The sequence below is a fragment of the Geospiza fortis genome, unplaced genomic scaffold (assembly GCF_000277835.1).
Source record: "Geospiza fortis unplaced genomic scaffold, GeoFor_1.0 scaffold188, whole genome shotgun sequence".
In the NCBI taxonomy this organism is placed as follows: domain Eukaryota; kingdom Metazoa; phylum Chordata; class Aves; order Passeriformes; family Thraupidae; genus Geospiza; species Geospiza fortis.
In genome coordinates, this window is record NW_005054337.1 from 3,782,062 (window position 1) to 3,798,339 (window position 16,278).

A 16,278-nucleotide genomic window follows, 5' to 3' on the forward strand; every position below is an offset into this window, starting at 1 on the left:
TCCTAAGGCAGATAAAGGAGTCTCCAGAAGAAGGCTCAAACATGTGCACATCTAATAAAGATATAGTTAATCATTCATCATTGATGTTTAGCAATTATGAGATATTTGCACTCCAGGTTGCTTTATCACTTTTGCTTTATGAATTTTTGACTATTCACATCTATTAAAATCAACCTCACTGATTTCCTTGCTATAATTTCCTGTTCTGTGTTTTGTCAGTCTGCTTTTAACCGTTTTGTCCCCAGCCTCTGAATCTGACTGTGTAGTTGTGGCTGTAAGTACAGTAGAGTTTGGGAACACATAAGAGGAAGATTCCCCACCTCGTCCTAGACACTGTTAAGCACAGAATTAACATCCTTGACCCACGCTTGCAGTGGTAAGAGAAACCAGAAAAGGCAAGGGAGGGGCATGCAGGTAGAAGAATGAATAAAGTGATGCTTTGCAAATATCATGTGATGGTGTGATTATGTTTGGGGTTTTTTTGTGTGTGTTTTTTTTGAGATAAAGGCTTTCAAAAGTAATTTATGATACAAGCAAAGGAGGAATCACCTGAAAAATGTACATTTCATGCACCAAGGTCTGCATTTTTATGTAGACTTTTTATTTGAACTTTAATGTCCCAAGGTAGACTCATCCTTTTCTGTAATCTTTCTGAATGGATGAGCAAAGCTGAGTTCCTTGAAAAAGTGATGAATCTGATGTTACACTTAGGAGTGGAGATGTGCAGATGAGAAAAAGGTATACTCATTTCATAGTTTATTAAATGTTTATAATCTCTCTGAATTGTGATCTGTGCTCCAAAAAAGACAGATTCATTTGTGAAAGGAGCTGTATGTGGAAGAAAACTTGTACAATGGCATGTGATAAAATCCGTTTGCCAATTGACTTGGCTTTATAACACTGGTAGTAGTCCATGAGGCTAAAAAATATTTGGGTGGTTAAAAATAACAATTTAAAATATAATAAAGAATATGTGACATTTCAAAGCATTTGACTCACAGCAAAAAATCTCAACAAGTGTATGAAACCAGTTTTGTATAGGACTTTGCCTACACACATGGAGCCTGAAATTAAGTGATCTCTGATCAGTTGGTGACACTTTTTCCTGATGAGAGAATCTCAAGATTTTGGTCACTTATGTCCATGCTCGGCTATGTGGGCAGCATGTTACAGATCAGCAAATATTTACATTCTTGTGTCATTGACAGCTAAAACTGAGTGTAATGATTTGTTCATTTTCACACACTTGGCCTCTCCTGCAGGAGAGCAGGCAGTGAGGTTGGGTGGCTGAAGTCCCAGGTGGTTCTGGTGGATCAAAGCAGGGTTATAAATTTAACACCAACAGACATTTTTCAGCTTCTAGAACTTTCCTTTTGGAGGTGAGCCCTGCAGTTCTGTCTGACATCTCCAGCCACAGGTGTGTGACAATATGGAAGCTGCTGTGCCTGTGAACCTGACCTCTCTCCTGCTTCTGCCCACTAACCCCTCATTGGCAATATTTCATTTCTCTGAGCACCTTAAATATCTCCAGGCAAAAATCACAAGAAAATATCTCCATTCTTTTTTTCCTTCATAGAGAATATCCTGCAAATTCAAGACAAACTGCATTCAGTGCTTGAGGTGTAACTGAGTCACAGACCTGTGAATTATATCTCTAAAGTGTAATTGGGAAATGTTCATTTTTGGACAGTGCTGCCTGGTTTGACTGCCTAATCCCAGGCAGTGCTGGCAGGGTGTGGCCACAGCACTGCTGCCTGCATCCCTCAGTCAGTGGAAATAGTCCTTTTCAGGTCTTCTCAACCTTTTAGAAACAGTAAAAATGTCATTAAAGCAAAAATTATCTGGGGAAAGCATTTCTGCCTCTAAGGTATATGAGGTGTTTTGGTGAACTGGCCACAGAATTCTCATACTGCTCTGTCAGAGGTGTGCACAGCTTGGTCCAAACTCTGTTACCTTTGGCCTTTTCTGACTTAAGGACCTGTAATAATTTTCAATTCATTTTTTTTAAATTTATGGGGAAAATCTCTGCAGTATGCCTGGCTTTCCTTTGCATGGTTACCTTTGCAAACCTTCCTTGAAAGAACTCACGGATGGTTCTGCTTGGATGGGCTGGTAGTCTGAGCTTAGCAGGGGAAAAAACTGAAAAGTATTGAAGTAGAATGAAATGTTTTTGCAGAGCCAGGACTGGGCTTCAGTGGGACAGAAGTGTAAGAGCCTGTGGGCTAAATCCACTGAGGGCCCAACAGTCAACCATGGTTAATGCTCATCCTTCTAATTACATCCCTTCATCATGGCAAGGTTGGGATGAAAGCTCAGCATGTGTGTGTCCAAGCCAATTACCCCCAATTCAGTGAATTAGCCATGTGTAAAACATGACATTGCAAAAATCCTTGGTTCACTGAGCTGGAACGAGCACGGTGTCTTTGGTGCACATGTGAGTGAGTCCAGAGACTTTGACCACTGGCTTCTCTCTGTCCTTTTGATCTCTAGGTCACACTGGGTGGAAGGGGATTGGGTTTTGGGCTAAGAAGGGGTGCAGGGAAATTTGGGGATTGTTTGGGTGGCAGTACCAGCAATTGGGCTCTGTATGTAGCTGTCTGCAGAGCACAGGGGAGTGCAGGCACACAAACCTCTACACCCAAAAGCACACAGAGAGGACAAGAAAAGGCAGCAGAGCCAGCAGGGGTGGGGAAGGGACACCTGGGCTGAAGGTGGATAAAACTCTCAAGTGCTTCAGTGGAAAATGAGGTTTGGTAGCACATCTCCCAGCCTCAGGAGGTCAAGCCATGGCCACAAATGCCATGAGCCTTAATGCCAGGTCTGGTAACAGAGAGTGATTGTATTGCATTTCTATTTTTTGCTTTCTGAGTTCTCCCATGGGTTGGTGTGGTGTGTGCAGCTCCCAGAGTACTGGGACTGGCTGCTCAGCCTGCAGGGCCTGGCATTTGTGGAGAGGATGATGGGCTTGGAATGGTCCTTGCTGTCAGGGTGGCTTTTGGAGGAGCTGGTACAAAACCTAATCCCCAAATGCGTCTCACTCTTGTCTTAAAAGAAGGAATTGCAGCCTTATAGTGACTGCACTAGATGTCTGCAGGGTGTAAAATTCTCACCCCATGGGAATGAAGCTCAGTGCTCCTGCTGTGCCTTGGGGAACCTGCCTTACAGATACAACAAAGCCCAACGATGTTCCTTCCTAAGGATGATTTAAGTTAATCCTCCCCCAAGAAAACCCACCCCAAACCCATGAGTTGGTAAGGGATACCCTTGAAGTCTGGGCTGTGTTAGAAGATCCCAAAGGCCAACCTGTGGCAGAAGCTGTAAAGGGACCAAGTAAAGGGTGTTGGAGGAGAAGCTGGGTGCTGTGGTGGGGCTGGAGCAGTGGCAGGAGGAGGAGGAGGAGGGCTCCTTCATCCCTGCCAGGTGTGAGCTCATGACCCCATCCCCTTGGTGTGAGCTCACCCCTCATTTGCACAGCCCCTCCTCTAACATGGTAGTTGTTTCCTCTGTCCCTCTGTTTGGTTCAAGGAGAATTTTCTAGATGCTTTGAACTGTTTTAAAGTCCTCATCTTTCTTTTTCAGCATCTTTACAGCAGAATAAACTTTACACTGTACCAACTGAGATGCAGTTTCTGGCAAGTACTGAGGAGTAAGTTAACTATAAAGTTTGTATTAGAGAGTTGAGAGAGAATTATCCCCTGAGCCAGAGCAAGTGTTAGGAATTTGAAATTCAATCATTGCAATGTTTTGATTATACTGAACATCCTGGTCACTGATAATAAAAACCCTCCTCTGTGTGTCCAGCATCCCTCTGCATGTCCAAATCATTACAGAGGTTTTTTTCAGCCACTCTGAAATCACAGCCAGAGGTGTCTCCTGCTGGGGATTTGTGCCTTGGTTTTCTCAGGAGCATCAAATGTGTGAAGCCAATGATGTAAAACCCCCCAGGATTTGCACACTGTTGATGGTCCTGCTTTGATAACAAGGATGAGGAGGAAACATCTTTTCAGAAACACAGGAACACATGTTTCTTCCCTCAAACCTATCAATTTTTAGTTGTTTTTCCTTTTGGCAGTCCTGTGGACTTTATGCTCAGTGTTACAAGCTGCTGAGGGGCTGGGCAAGGCACAGACACCCTCAGCTCCTGTGGATGGGTCTGGGGGTGCTCTGTTCTCTGCAAGGCTGACAGTCCCACGTGGCACTTCACCAAGCACACCCCTCTGCAGCACTGAGCTGCTAAGGTGTCCTTGAGCACCACACTGGTAGCTTGGATTTCTAAAAACTGGGAATTTTCCTTCTGTCAAGCCTCTGAAGTGGTTGCACTGTATTTAAACCAGGGCTTTCACCGGATTCTCTTTTGGACTGTTTTAAAGCAAAGATCTGGCGGAGGAGAAGGAGCTCTCCAGTGATGCTCTCTCAGACTTAAAGAAGGAGGAGGAATACAAAACAAACATATGGAAAGGTTTCCTCATCTCAATCCCATATGCAGCCAGCATTGGAGGTACAGCAACGCTGACGGGAACTGCACCAAACCTCATCCTTCTGGGACAGCTGAAGAGGTATGGGAGGCTGTCCTGGGGACCCCTGTGAATCCTGCAGGACACAAACATGTTCTTCATCCCTGCAGGAAATTCCTTTCTGTGCTGAGTGCTGGCTTGGAAAATTCATGTTATTCCAGAATGTTTTGGGAAATGAAAGCAGGGAGTGCACCAGCCTTAGACTTAATGAGCAGGTTTCCAGCCTAGCCAGGCAGGCTGTCAGCCAAACTGGAGCATGTGTGCTTCACCTCACTGATGCTTTTAATCCCATTGAATTTAATGGGACTTGACTCCACACCTGCAATTAACCTGGTAACTGTTTTGATGTAGTGCTTTGTGAGCAATTATAACTACTGCTGTGTGGGAGAAAGGAAAATAATGAGCACTTCTTAGTCATAAAACATTCCTCCTATGTGCATAGGAGCAGAGATTTGTGCCAGCCCAGGTGCTCACAGGTATTTCTTACTTTTGCTGACCTCTACAAGGAGTACATACAGCCTGTCCTGGGCACTGCAGCATCCCTGCCAGGTTCATGTCCAGACTCTCCAGCAGTTCCTGTAGGAGGATTTAATCCTGGGTGGTCAGGAGGATCTTTGCATGAAGGTATTGGTCAGCTGGAGGGAGATTTCCAGAACTTTCCTTGCAGGCTTGCACAGCTGGGCTGGGTGAGATGGGGGTGGCAGGGTGTCCTGGGACTTGTCCCAACACAACACTCCTCACATTTCCTTATGTCCAGATAACTCACAGGGATAGTTTTTAAATGCACAGGGGCAGGTTTGTGGGATTTTTCAGTGCTGATTTCAGATGCTTGTTTACCCATGGATGGAAGGGTTGCTTTCCCATCTTGCATTAACTTGATTTTTCCCGTTTGCTTAGTTATTTTCCAGAATGTGATGTGGTGAACTTTGGTTCTTGGTTTATGTTTGCATTTCCTTTAATGCTGATTTTTCTTCTCATGGGATGGCTATGGATCTCCATCCTGTATGGAGGAATTAACCTGAGGTATGTTGATATTCACTATACATATATGTAGTCTGGTTATATTAGCATTATGATATGTTTTCCTCATGCTTCTCATCCTAAATCTACTGATATCACCTAGGATCATCTCCTGGAAAGTGGAGGAATTTACAACTAACTCTGGCAGGCCCATCCCATAACAAGTCATCTATTTTTAAAAAGCTGATATAGAATAGGAAGGTTTTAAAGATATGTCATCGTTACATATACTTTATCCAACTGAAATACATGTACAAAGTATGTATTATATTCATTCAAGTAAATGTAGAATTTTTAAAGGTTGTTTTACTGCCTGACCTTGGCCTATGGAGGGTAAATTACAGATTTTTAATGACAGAAGGAAAAGCAGGATCTAGCTTTGAACACCATGGTAAAATCTTAGTTCCCCATGAAAGAGACAGGATTTCTTCTTGGGGCAAAACCCTGGGTTTGGAACAGATTACTTCACAACAGGGCTTAATTTTACAACAAGGTGTTAATCTGTAACTGAGAATAACATGTTTTTCCAGTAAATCCATGCTGGACACATGCAACCCCTCAGTGTGCACAACCTACAGCGATTGCAGCCCTGCTCTGCTGCTCATGTGGAGACCTTTTTCCCCCTCCACACTCTCACAAGTCATGGCAACAAAGTCAGAGTCTTGCTTCCTCCAGGGACCATACAGAATTTGTGATATTTAGAAAAGCCTTTAATTGTTGTTTTGACTTTAAAATGCAAATGTGGGGAGAGGGAAAAAAGAAGAACAGGTGTCCAAATATTTACATTGTCTCAGACATAGGGGAAAAAAAGATCAATGGGAAAGTTTTAATCCAGAAAATGCCAAGGGCTTGTCCTTGACTTGCTGGTGGGGCTTCTCAGGAGGCTCTGGGTGCTGCTGTGTGATGCTTGGCCAGCTCACTGCTGAGAGCTGTGCTGCTCTCCCCGTGTGCCAGGGCTTGTGCAGAGCTGAGTTCCCATGTCCCTGGGCATGGCACATCCCCAGCCTCAGGTGAGGGAAGAGGCCAAAGCCAGGCAAAGGCAGAGCTGCTGTGGAGCTCAGGGACGTGATGCTCTGTGTTTGCTTTGGCTCATCCCCCAGCTCAGGGCTCGGCTCTATTGGGATAGCTGGGCCAGCACGGATGCCAGAATTCCCCCGTGGTGGAGGGGACACTGCAAAGCTCCTCAAGCACAGCCAAGGCTCCACAGGAGCCTTGCTTGGGCTGTAACTGCCTGGGGATGGTGGCTGGATTTCTCTGTGGGCAGGTCCTGGGTGGCTGCAGCAGGGCACGGGCAGGGGGACACTTGGGTGTTGCTTGAATCCAAAAGGCATTTAAAGGCTGAGGTGATAAAGGAGGACTACCAGAAACTGGGTCCAACAAAGTGAGCTGTAAAACTGGGATGGAAATGAGAAAGAAATTAAGTGGGTTTGGAAATATCCTGTTTTAAGAGTGGAGGGCTGTGGGGAATGAAGCTTTTTGAAGTGGGCTGGCTGAGATGAGGCCGCTGTTAATAACACCTCCCAAAACCCAAGACATTAAAGAGCCAGGAACTTGAAATGCAGCAGCTTCTGAATGATCAACCATTCATCTCTATAGAACATCCAGCCACCCTTTGAAACAATAAGTGAATTAAGGAAGGGCAGGGACTGTGGCGATGGGCAGATGTGTCTGACACAGAAATTTGGGGTTGCAGTTTTAATCAAGGTCACAGGCAGTGTTAGAAACCAGGTTCAGTGTCATGGGATGTGATGGGAGATGAAGTGCAAGATATGAATATATCATTTGTATGCACATGCTACAAAGGAGCAAACTGTGAGCAGTCAGTGCAGCCAGGCTAAGAGGCTTAGCCAGGAGCACATTAACATTCCCGGCCACTTAGAAATTCCTCACATTTTTTGTTGATCCCCAGCAGCATCCTGGGATCACCCAGGAAATTACAAGTGACTTGAAAAATGAAGGGACAGATAAATTTTCTGTGTCACCCTATTTGTAGTCATCCTGTCCAAGTAGGTAACTTGCTTGGAAGGAAGACAAGGAAATCCTGCAATGTTGGGACTTTCATTTGGCAATCACAGCCCATGCTGGAGGAAACAGTTCAGAATATAAATGAGAGGAAACTTCCTCACCTCTGCAGGCTGTCCTTTGTACGAATGCAGAGACAAAGGATATATAAAATAAAGCCTTATTACCATTATCTCAGCAGAGATTTTCATTGTTAGTCTTCATAATCTGAAGATAACACAAAGTGAGCTGCCAGAGACGTGCAGCTCTCTGAACCTTGAAGAGCAGGTGCTGGAGAAGGACACTGAATCCTGCATAGAAAATGTGTTATTTCCTATGTGCCACTTAGGTCAGAGGCATGTTAAAATGCATGTAAAAATATAATTGTGTTTCTTGGCAGGGGCTGGAAAACAAAAAAGTCAAATATAAGAGTGGATGCAGAAGCCCGAGCCAAGGAGGTGATAAAGGAGGACTACCAGAAACTGGGTCCAACAAAGTGAGTTGTAAAGCTGGGATGGAAATGAGACAGAAATTAAGTGGGTTTGGAAATATCCTGTTTTAAGAGTGGAGGACCATGGGGAATGAAGCTTTTTAAAGAAAATTATACCCATGTTTCTACTCAGTCTGTTTGAAACCTGCTGACCTTTGCTTTTTGCATGCTTCAGCCCCCTCACCTTTGCTAGCATGAATAATTGCAAATAGCAGCTTGCACTTACATCTTCTGAAAAACAACATTCCTGGTATAGAGGGAATTCATGCTGGGTTGTTTAATTACTCTTTATGATTTTTCTACTCCAGGAACAAACCCAGTTCTGTGTGAGTTAGGTGCTAACCAACACAGGCTGGATTTCAAGGGTTTGTGCATACAGGAGGCATTTGCTGGGAAGGCTGATGAATCATATTATGGATATGAATCATATGGATTGTGGATATACTTAAAGAAATCTAAAAGCTCAGAGAAAGTATACAGAAATAAGTCAGATCCATGCCATGGAACAAAATGATTTTTTTCTGAGTAATTCCCTCAACTATGCTAGTCAAGTGAGGAAAGTAAAAGCTGGTACAAACTGCAGTGATGGGGATTATATTTTGGAGTAAGGCACCAGCAGAAAGAAACATGAGTTTTAGACTTCTGAGAAATGCCAAGAAAAAGGGGGAAGCAGGAAAAGCTGAGTATCTCCAGAAATCCAACCCTGCATATGTCCAACCATCCACTGATATTCTGGGCAGCCAAGACTACTGAAGACTGTTGAAACTGCAGGGTTTTTCCTTCAATGGTCTGTCTTTCCCCATCTGTAAAATAATATTTTCTTACTCAGGGCAGTGCTGTGAATAGCCAGTGATGTTTGTATCATGCTACTGACATTGTAATTATTTCTGTTGTGTGGAACATGGAGTGGTTCTTCAAAGGCAGCTCTCTGTGCCAGTGCTGTAAATGAAAGCAATTGGTTTATTTGTTCTATTCAGTACATTATCGAGCAGCCTGCAAAATGTCTCTGAAAGAATCAAAGTCCCACTTTGAGATCTAGGAGTGGGAAAGTCCATTAAGCTGAGCTCTTCCAATTTGATTAGCAACCCCATAACTAAAAATCAGCTCAAGCAGCCTCTTCCCAAGAGCTTGTGTGCCCTTGCCTATGCTCAGAAAGATTTTAAATAGAATTTTGAGGCATCATCTTAAACCTTGGTTAAACCTTAACTCCACTAGATACTTAGTGAATGCTATTGCCTTTTACCCTGCTGTTTGTCATGTGTCTAAGGGACAGTGTTTAGATTTTGGCCTTGGAGGAATTTGTTCCTGCTGTCTCATGTATGATTTGAATCTCAGTCATCCTTTTGTGTGGCTTGAGCTGCAGTGCCACCATGCCTGGCTGGTGTCCTGGAGGGACATGGTCAAGGAGTGACCATGAGGAGCTGCTTGGCCCTTCCACACCCAGAGGGTCAGCCTTGCATCCCACTGTTGGGACATTCCTGATCTCCATCTTGCCTCTCCTTAGTGTGTTCCAATGAGACACTATTGCTGGCAAACACCAGTATTTGCAAATAGATTTACAATCTGCCCCAGTGTGTCACTGTGGCTGGTTTTAGAAAATCAGCCTCACTTCTCAGCCAAGATGCTGCAGCAGGAGCTGGATACTTGTTCTAGCTTGGATCCACCCCTTTAGCACATCAGCATTTTAACCTCATTTCTTTTCATTTCAGGTTTGCAGAACAGGCAATTTTCTTCTTCTTCTGCATGTTTGCAATCATGCTGTTCTCCAGGGATCCCAAATTCATTCCAGGCTGGGCAAGCTTGTTTGCACCAGGGTAAGACTTTATTTTCCTTCCACTCTGCCATTTTGCAGTGACATTTCCAAGTCATTGACATTCCTGAGTTTCTGATTGTGTTGCTTAACACTATTACTCAGATTTCCTGGAATAAATTAACTGAGCATCAAGTAGCAAAGCCAAATTTGCATTTTCTGTCTCCTAGAGGAGGTGCAAGAAGCTGGTGGGAAGTTGTGATGTCTCAGTTTGAGGCCATCCCTAGGATGTAATGTTGGGAATGCTGTTCATAGGTGAAATACTGAGTTCTTTAGGCAAGCCACTGATTTCACCAGTGGTCTGAAGACTGAAGAGAGATGGCAGGAGCTGATTCTGAGTGCTGTCCTGTCTATTTGCCAAGTTTGTGCCCCCTGTGACAACCATACCTTGTGAAGATGAATAGATACAGCAGTTAGGGGATGCTAGAGCTCACAGAGAGTGTTGTTATTTCTTAAAAGAAGAGACCTTCATAGTTTGATGGTTTTTTTCACATAAAATCCTAGTTTGATAAAAGTTTCCTTAATATAACAAAGTATTTATGGACCTTTTCCTCATCGGTTAATAACTCCTTAAATCTAACACATGCTTAAGGTTTTTACTGGATGGAGCCTGACTTTCACCTGATAGTTTGACAATTTGCAAAGAGTTCATAAAAATAAGATGTTTTGGGCTCTGTCTCTTTTCCTCCCTGCAATAGGCTCAGGAAACTTGTCCTTATAACTCTGCAATCAGAAAACCAAAACATCACTGTGGAGGGGATTAGATCTTGGTTTTTACTTTTGTAGGGCAGCTTTTCTGGGGGGTTCACAGCCCATGGTAGAAAATTAGCTCGACAGGGAATTAAAAAAGGAAAGAGCTCTGAACAACAAGCATTGTTCAAACCTGATGGAAACTTGTAATCTTCTTTGGTAAATCCCTGTTCTCATAAACTTTGTAATTCTACAGGCTTGCGTTTCTTACAAGTGTTTCCGCTGATTTTGGACAGGTTTATTTCAGATGCAGTTACAGGAATCACCATTGTGATTATACTGTTCTTCTTCCCTTCACAAAAACCTTCCTTCAGGTGGTGGTTTGACTTGAAAGGTGAGTAGGAGACCCTCCAGGCAGGGACTGTGTGCTTGCCTGTGTCCTGGCAGGGCAGGTGTGGGGCAAGGAGCAGTGCTGTCCCCCCTTGGAGCTGCAGTGTGGAGCAGGGTGGCTTGGAGGTGCCATTTGATCCTAGAAAGGCTTTTTTTAAAAAAATCTGAAGTACCAGCAGAGGCTCAGCAGTCTCTGCCCTGCTGCTGATGGCAGGAATGGCTCAGTTGCTCATGTAGCTGTCAGGGTTGATGCCATGGTGGGATGAAGTGACCTGAAATGGGTGTTCATTTACCCATGATGTTCATTTACACAGCAGATCTGATGGTGGAACACAGGTTTGGTGTCTGACTTCCCAACAGCTCCTGTCCTTCAAGGGAGAATGGACCACTGAGAGGGCAGAGCCGGGCTAGCTGTCCATTCTCAGATATAGGTGCTCTTCCTCAGTTTCTAGAATAATTTGAACTCCTAAAGCTCAAACTCTGCAGCAGGTTTTGAAGTCTTGGGTCAGTCCTCTTGAGGAGCAATGAAATACAAATTTTAATTCATAAACTGCTTGGAATAAGAGATGATCTGAATGGGGAGAAGTAGCTGAAGGCCTTTTGCGGATGATGGAGAATTGCCTGGGGTCTGTGGGAACAAAATAGCAGCTGCTCTGAGTTATGCACATTTGTTGTGTTGTCCATACACAGGAAGATGTTTAATCAGGCCTCCTGTGGATAAAATATGTGCCCTTTTTCAACAGAAAATTTCAGTCCCATTAGTGCATCCTTCCCTACAACAGAGCTCACTTTATCACGTATTAAGAAATGGCTTTTAGGGGAGATGAGCTCTCTGCTGTAAAACTCACTGGCTGTTGAATGACAAATGGAAAATGAATAACATCTTTAATTCAAAGGGCAGAAAATTTCCTCCTTCTATGGACCCCCATCTGTTGAAGACAATGTTTATGTCTGTTACAGAGAGAAAATTAACCCCATATTAAATATTAAATCAAGAAAGCCTCAAAGAAAACTTTATTGCTAGAATGTTTTTTGTTTTATTTTTACATCTGATACTAAGTTAAATGCTCCTTTAGTTGGCTAACTCAAGACACTCCATGTGTGTATTTGATCAGCAACTCATGATCAGTGAGCTTCAGCACTGCTGTCAGACTCATGCTATCATTCAGTCAGGCCATGACTGATGCTCCTCTTTGGGTGGGTGTTTGACACAGGCCTCTCCTCTTTGTCCAGCACCAAACACAGAGACCCAGCCCTTGCTGACTTGGAGGAAGGCCCAGGAGACGGTGCCCTGGAACATCATCCTGCTGCTTGGAGGAGGCTTTGCCATGGCCAAGGGCTGTGAGGTGAGGCCCACAGCAGATGCCATGTGGCATCATCCTGCCCAGCAGGCTTGGATCTTATCAGGGGGTCACTTGGTGTTCTCATTTGGCTTTGGAAAACTTGCATCAATGGAGTCATCACACTCAAAGGACATATTTGTCAACTCCAAGCGACAACAATACACAGCAGATATTTAAGGAGGCTACAACTCCTTGCAAGCTGCTTGCTGTGAGACATCCTGAGGACATGTTCCAGGAGAGGACCAGTTCCCCTGCAGGGATGCAGGAGGACGACTTCTGTTTTTTCTCTCCCTTCTGCAGGAGTCTGGCTTGTCTGTGTGGATAGGAGGCCGTCTGCATCCCCTGGAGGGGGTGCCACCTCCCGTGGCTGTCATCCTCATCACGGTTGTCATCGCCTTGTTCACGGAGTTTGCCAGCAACACTGCCACTATTATCATCTTTCTGCCTGTCTTGGCAGAGCTGGTAAGGTCATCCCATGGCAAGAGCAGCTCCTTCTCTGCCCCCTCCTTGCCCTGCCCCTTGGGTGGGTGGGTTTGTGTTGGGTCTGTGCTGGGACAGGCACTGGGGAATTTTCCTGCTCCTGGGCTTCAGGCTCTTTGAAACCCTTGGGAGCAACAAGTCCTGTAGCATAACGTGGGCACTGAAGGAAGATAATCCTTCAGACTTTGTTGTGAGAGATGTGGTTATTTATTACAGAGGGCTGTGCACAGCTGGCTATTTCCATTCTTTGGTTCATCTGTTGGCAGCTCAAATCCCCAAGGTCCAATTTCTGTTCCTTTCTGCTTTTCCAGGCCATTCGTCTGAAAGTGAATCCCCTCTATTTAATGATACCAGGAACTATAGGATGCTCCTATGCATTCATGTTGCCAGTCTCAACACCTCCCAACTCAATTGCCTTTTCCTCTGGACATTTGATGGTCAAGGATATGGTAAGTTCCTTTAGATACATAAAATGATGAAAACAATCAGCCTGAGTGTTTAAAGAAGGGTTTTTTTCTGTATTGTTAGTGCTCAATAGGTAGTAAAAGGAGAAGACAGAAGTCTGATACTGTTCTCAAGGGTGTTTGAAGGCACAGGATGGAAGGAGCTTGCATGAAGTTGAAATTTGGAGCCACCATGGCTCCAAATGGTGACAGAAGTGGTCTTGAATGTGGTCAGCATCCCCCAGCCCCTTGTCCTGTTTCTCTAGTGTCAACAGCTCAACTTTCCTAGGTTTCTGGATGCAGGAAAATTTCCCCAGCTCAGTGAAACAAAGCTTATGAGTAAAATTAGGCTTAGTCCCAGTTCCTGCTCACATTCCTGAGGCTAAACAGATGTTAATGTTTTTGATGGATCAAAGCTTGGTAAGCAGCTGCAGAATGGCCTTTGTGGCTTTAAGCCTGCTTAAAATGTTGCTAATATTAACAGCCATTAAACCTTCCATTTTTATAATGTTTGCATTCAAATAGCTTCGTGCTTCACATGCTGTAGATGTCCAGTCTAAACTCAACAGCTGTCTTTGTATTTCTTTTGTAGGCCAGAACGGGGTTGCTCATGAATCTTATGGGAGTTCTGCTTCTTAGCCTGGCTATGAACACATGGGCCAAGAGCATCTTCCAGCTGGGGACCTTCCCTGCATGGGCCAACATCCATGCAGAAAATGCCACCTCACTTGTGACAGCTGTAGAAAATGTCACTTTAAGTGCACTAAATAAAATATGAACAAAGCCACCTCCGGGGAAGGACTCACTCACTTAGGACTGGGGCACTGGAATCGTCAGAGTTTGCACAGGAGGAAAAGCCACCAGGCCGCTCACACTGTGTGGGACCTTCTGGTTTAATTTTATTTCTAGAAATTCTGGTCAGTGTCACAACATCCATTCGTTATTTTCTCTGGAGATCTTTCCCCACCTTTTGCAGGTGCAAATCCGACTCTCCCAGAGTCCTTCTGTCACAGGTGGTTGTTAAATGGACAACCTGTAAGCATGGAGCATCTTTGGGTAGATGCCTGTCCCCCCATGAGAGCTGATGAGCCTTGCTGCTCCAGCTTCTGATACCCTACCTCGTTTTGGAAAGCAGCCCTGGCAACAGGGTGGAGACAACTGGATTATTGATGTGCAACCCAACGTGAGTGAGTGTATCAGAATCTGGCCGGGGAGAGGGCGGCGTCGCTGGGTGCTTGTGGCAGGGTGTAGGGCTGGGGTCTCGTTGCCATCTCATGAGTAATTCTCTCATGGAGGATGAAGAGCATTTCCTCAGGTTTGTGTGTGAAGGGATGACTCAGGAGATGTGTTGGTAGGACTCGGTGCATTGCTCCATGCTTTGGAAACTGGAAGGCCACGGTTTGTTTCCAAACATGTTCAATGTCTTGAAAACCTGGGACAGTGACTGCTGCCTGGTTCTTTGCACTGAGTGCACGGATGGGGGCTTGGGACCAAATTAATTCCTGGCATAACTTTGGACATCAGTGGTGTTTCACTGTTGGTAACTGTGGCTAGTCTTAGGCTGTGAGATTGACTCACTCACAAATGACCTGCTGAGTCACAGGTCAGTGGACAAGTTGCATTGGAATATTATTGACATTTCTTAAAAAATAGGCTTTGATTCTTAACGTCTTTTTAAATCAGATTGCTTGGGTACTTTCAATGAAAGCATTGCAAATTGACTGTGATTTTAATCACCATTTTATCCAATTATTTTTATTTTATTTTCTGTAAGAATATAAAATATTAAACTTAAATCATCAGTCATTGAAATAGATGATTGAATGATAAAGGATCTGATTCTTGTTTTGTGGAAGGTGAGTGACTGGATCCCTGTGCTGGGACCAGTTTCTCTGACAATGTAAACTGGTGGAGCTGACAATGGCCTGGGGTAGGGATCCAGTGCATCCCCCTGCTCCTGTGCTGCTGCTAACCCCCAGGGCCAGGTAGGAGGGCTGGCAGGGAGATGTTCACCAGCTGCTGCTGCAGGACTTACCCTGTGGGGGTCACCTTGGGGTGATGTGGCAGGTGGGAAGGGGATGAACTGAAATTGCCAAAACCAATTGAATGTGGAACTTTGATCAATCAAGTTTAAAAAAAAAAATCCTCAATGTTCAAACAAAATCCTTCATGATTGTGGAAAATTTAAAATAAAGCACATTGGTTAGCACATCACATGGTCCTGTTTGCTCTGTAGTTCGGGGGGAGAAAAACAAAGCCTGAGCCTCCCCCTGCTCCAGCTTCATCCCTGATTTGGGCAGTGGAGGAGCAGGAGGGCAGTGCAGACCTGTTAAACACTGGAGCAATGGGAAAACCTGCCCCAGCATGTCAGGGCTGCTCTGCTCAAGAGCCTTTGAGCACACCCCAAATCCCTGCTTGGCTGTGCTGGGTTTGGGCACTGTCGTTCTGCTTGGATGCTCCTCGTCATGCCTTAGCAAAGATGGGCTGAATGGGAAGGGAAAATTGCTCCCTGCAGTTTGCTTTCTCAGCCAGCTGCCCGTGAACAGCACGGGATTGCTGTCCCGGGCCAGGGAACAGGGAACAAACAGGGAACAAGCAGGGAACAGGAACAGGCTGTGCCCACAGGAAGGAGCCCTGCGGTCCCACTGCCCTGAGCCACTCCTGCTGCAGGGGATCCTGTCAGCCACGGGCACAGAGCTGCCTCTGTCCCTGCAGCCTGCAGGACAGGCAGCAAGGGCTTTGGGATCACCCAGTTCCAAAGGTTAACATCCAGTCCAGCTCTCTCTCAGGTGTCGCAGGTTTGTTCATGGTCTCAGCTCTGACTTGGTGCATCCTATGTGATCGAATCCAGGATGGCTTTCTTTGGCTTGAAAGCAGAGCTGAGACCACAGAGTTTGTGTAGTAGTCTCCAAACATCACTTCCAGTGTCCTGGCATGCCTGTGGCATTGTCTATCCAGGGATCAGGAGGTATTCCACGAATGCAGCCAGGGCAGGGTTGTGATCTCTGTGCCAACGTGAGAAACTGAGGCAGAGAGGGGACCAGTGACTTACCCAAGGTGCACAACGAGGCCTTGGCACACCTGGGAAAGGTGTAAG

The 16,278-nt window shown here is 45.0% G+C and overlaps 1 protein-coding gene across 1 annotated transcript in view; it reads left to right on the forward strand.

Moving 5' to 3' along the window:
* The window catches only part of SLC13A3 (solute carrier family 13 member 3), a 26,327-nt gene extending 10,932 nt beyond the window's left edge, over window positions 1–15,395 (forward strand). The window contains exons 4-13 of the mRNA XM_005422218.1: window positions 3,580–3,646; window positions 4,371–4,556; window positions 5,412–5,537; window positions 7,936–8,031; window positions 9,735–9,839; window positions 10,822–10,919; window positions 12,149–12,261; window positions 12,559–12,720; window positions 13,050–13,187; window positions 13,774–15,395. Of these exons, the coding sequence (XP_005422275.1) occupies window positions 3,580–3,646; window positions 4,371–4,556; window positions 5,412–5,537; window positions 7,936–8,031; window positions 9,735–9,839; window positions 10,822–10,919; window positions 12,149–12,261; window positions 12,559–12,720; window positions 13,050–13,187; window positions 13,774–13,959 (1,277 nt within the window). The 3' untranslated portion in view covers window positions 13,960–15,395. The remainder of the gene's footprint in view (window positions 1–3,579; window positions 3,647–4,370; window positions 4,557–5,411; window positions 5,538–7,935; window positions 8,032–9,734; window positions 9,840–10,821; window positions 10,920–12,148; window positions 12,262–12,558; window positions 12,721–13,049; window positions 13,188–13,773) is intronic.
* Window positions 15,396–16,278: the final 883 nt, after the last annotated feature.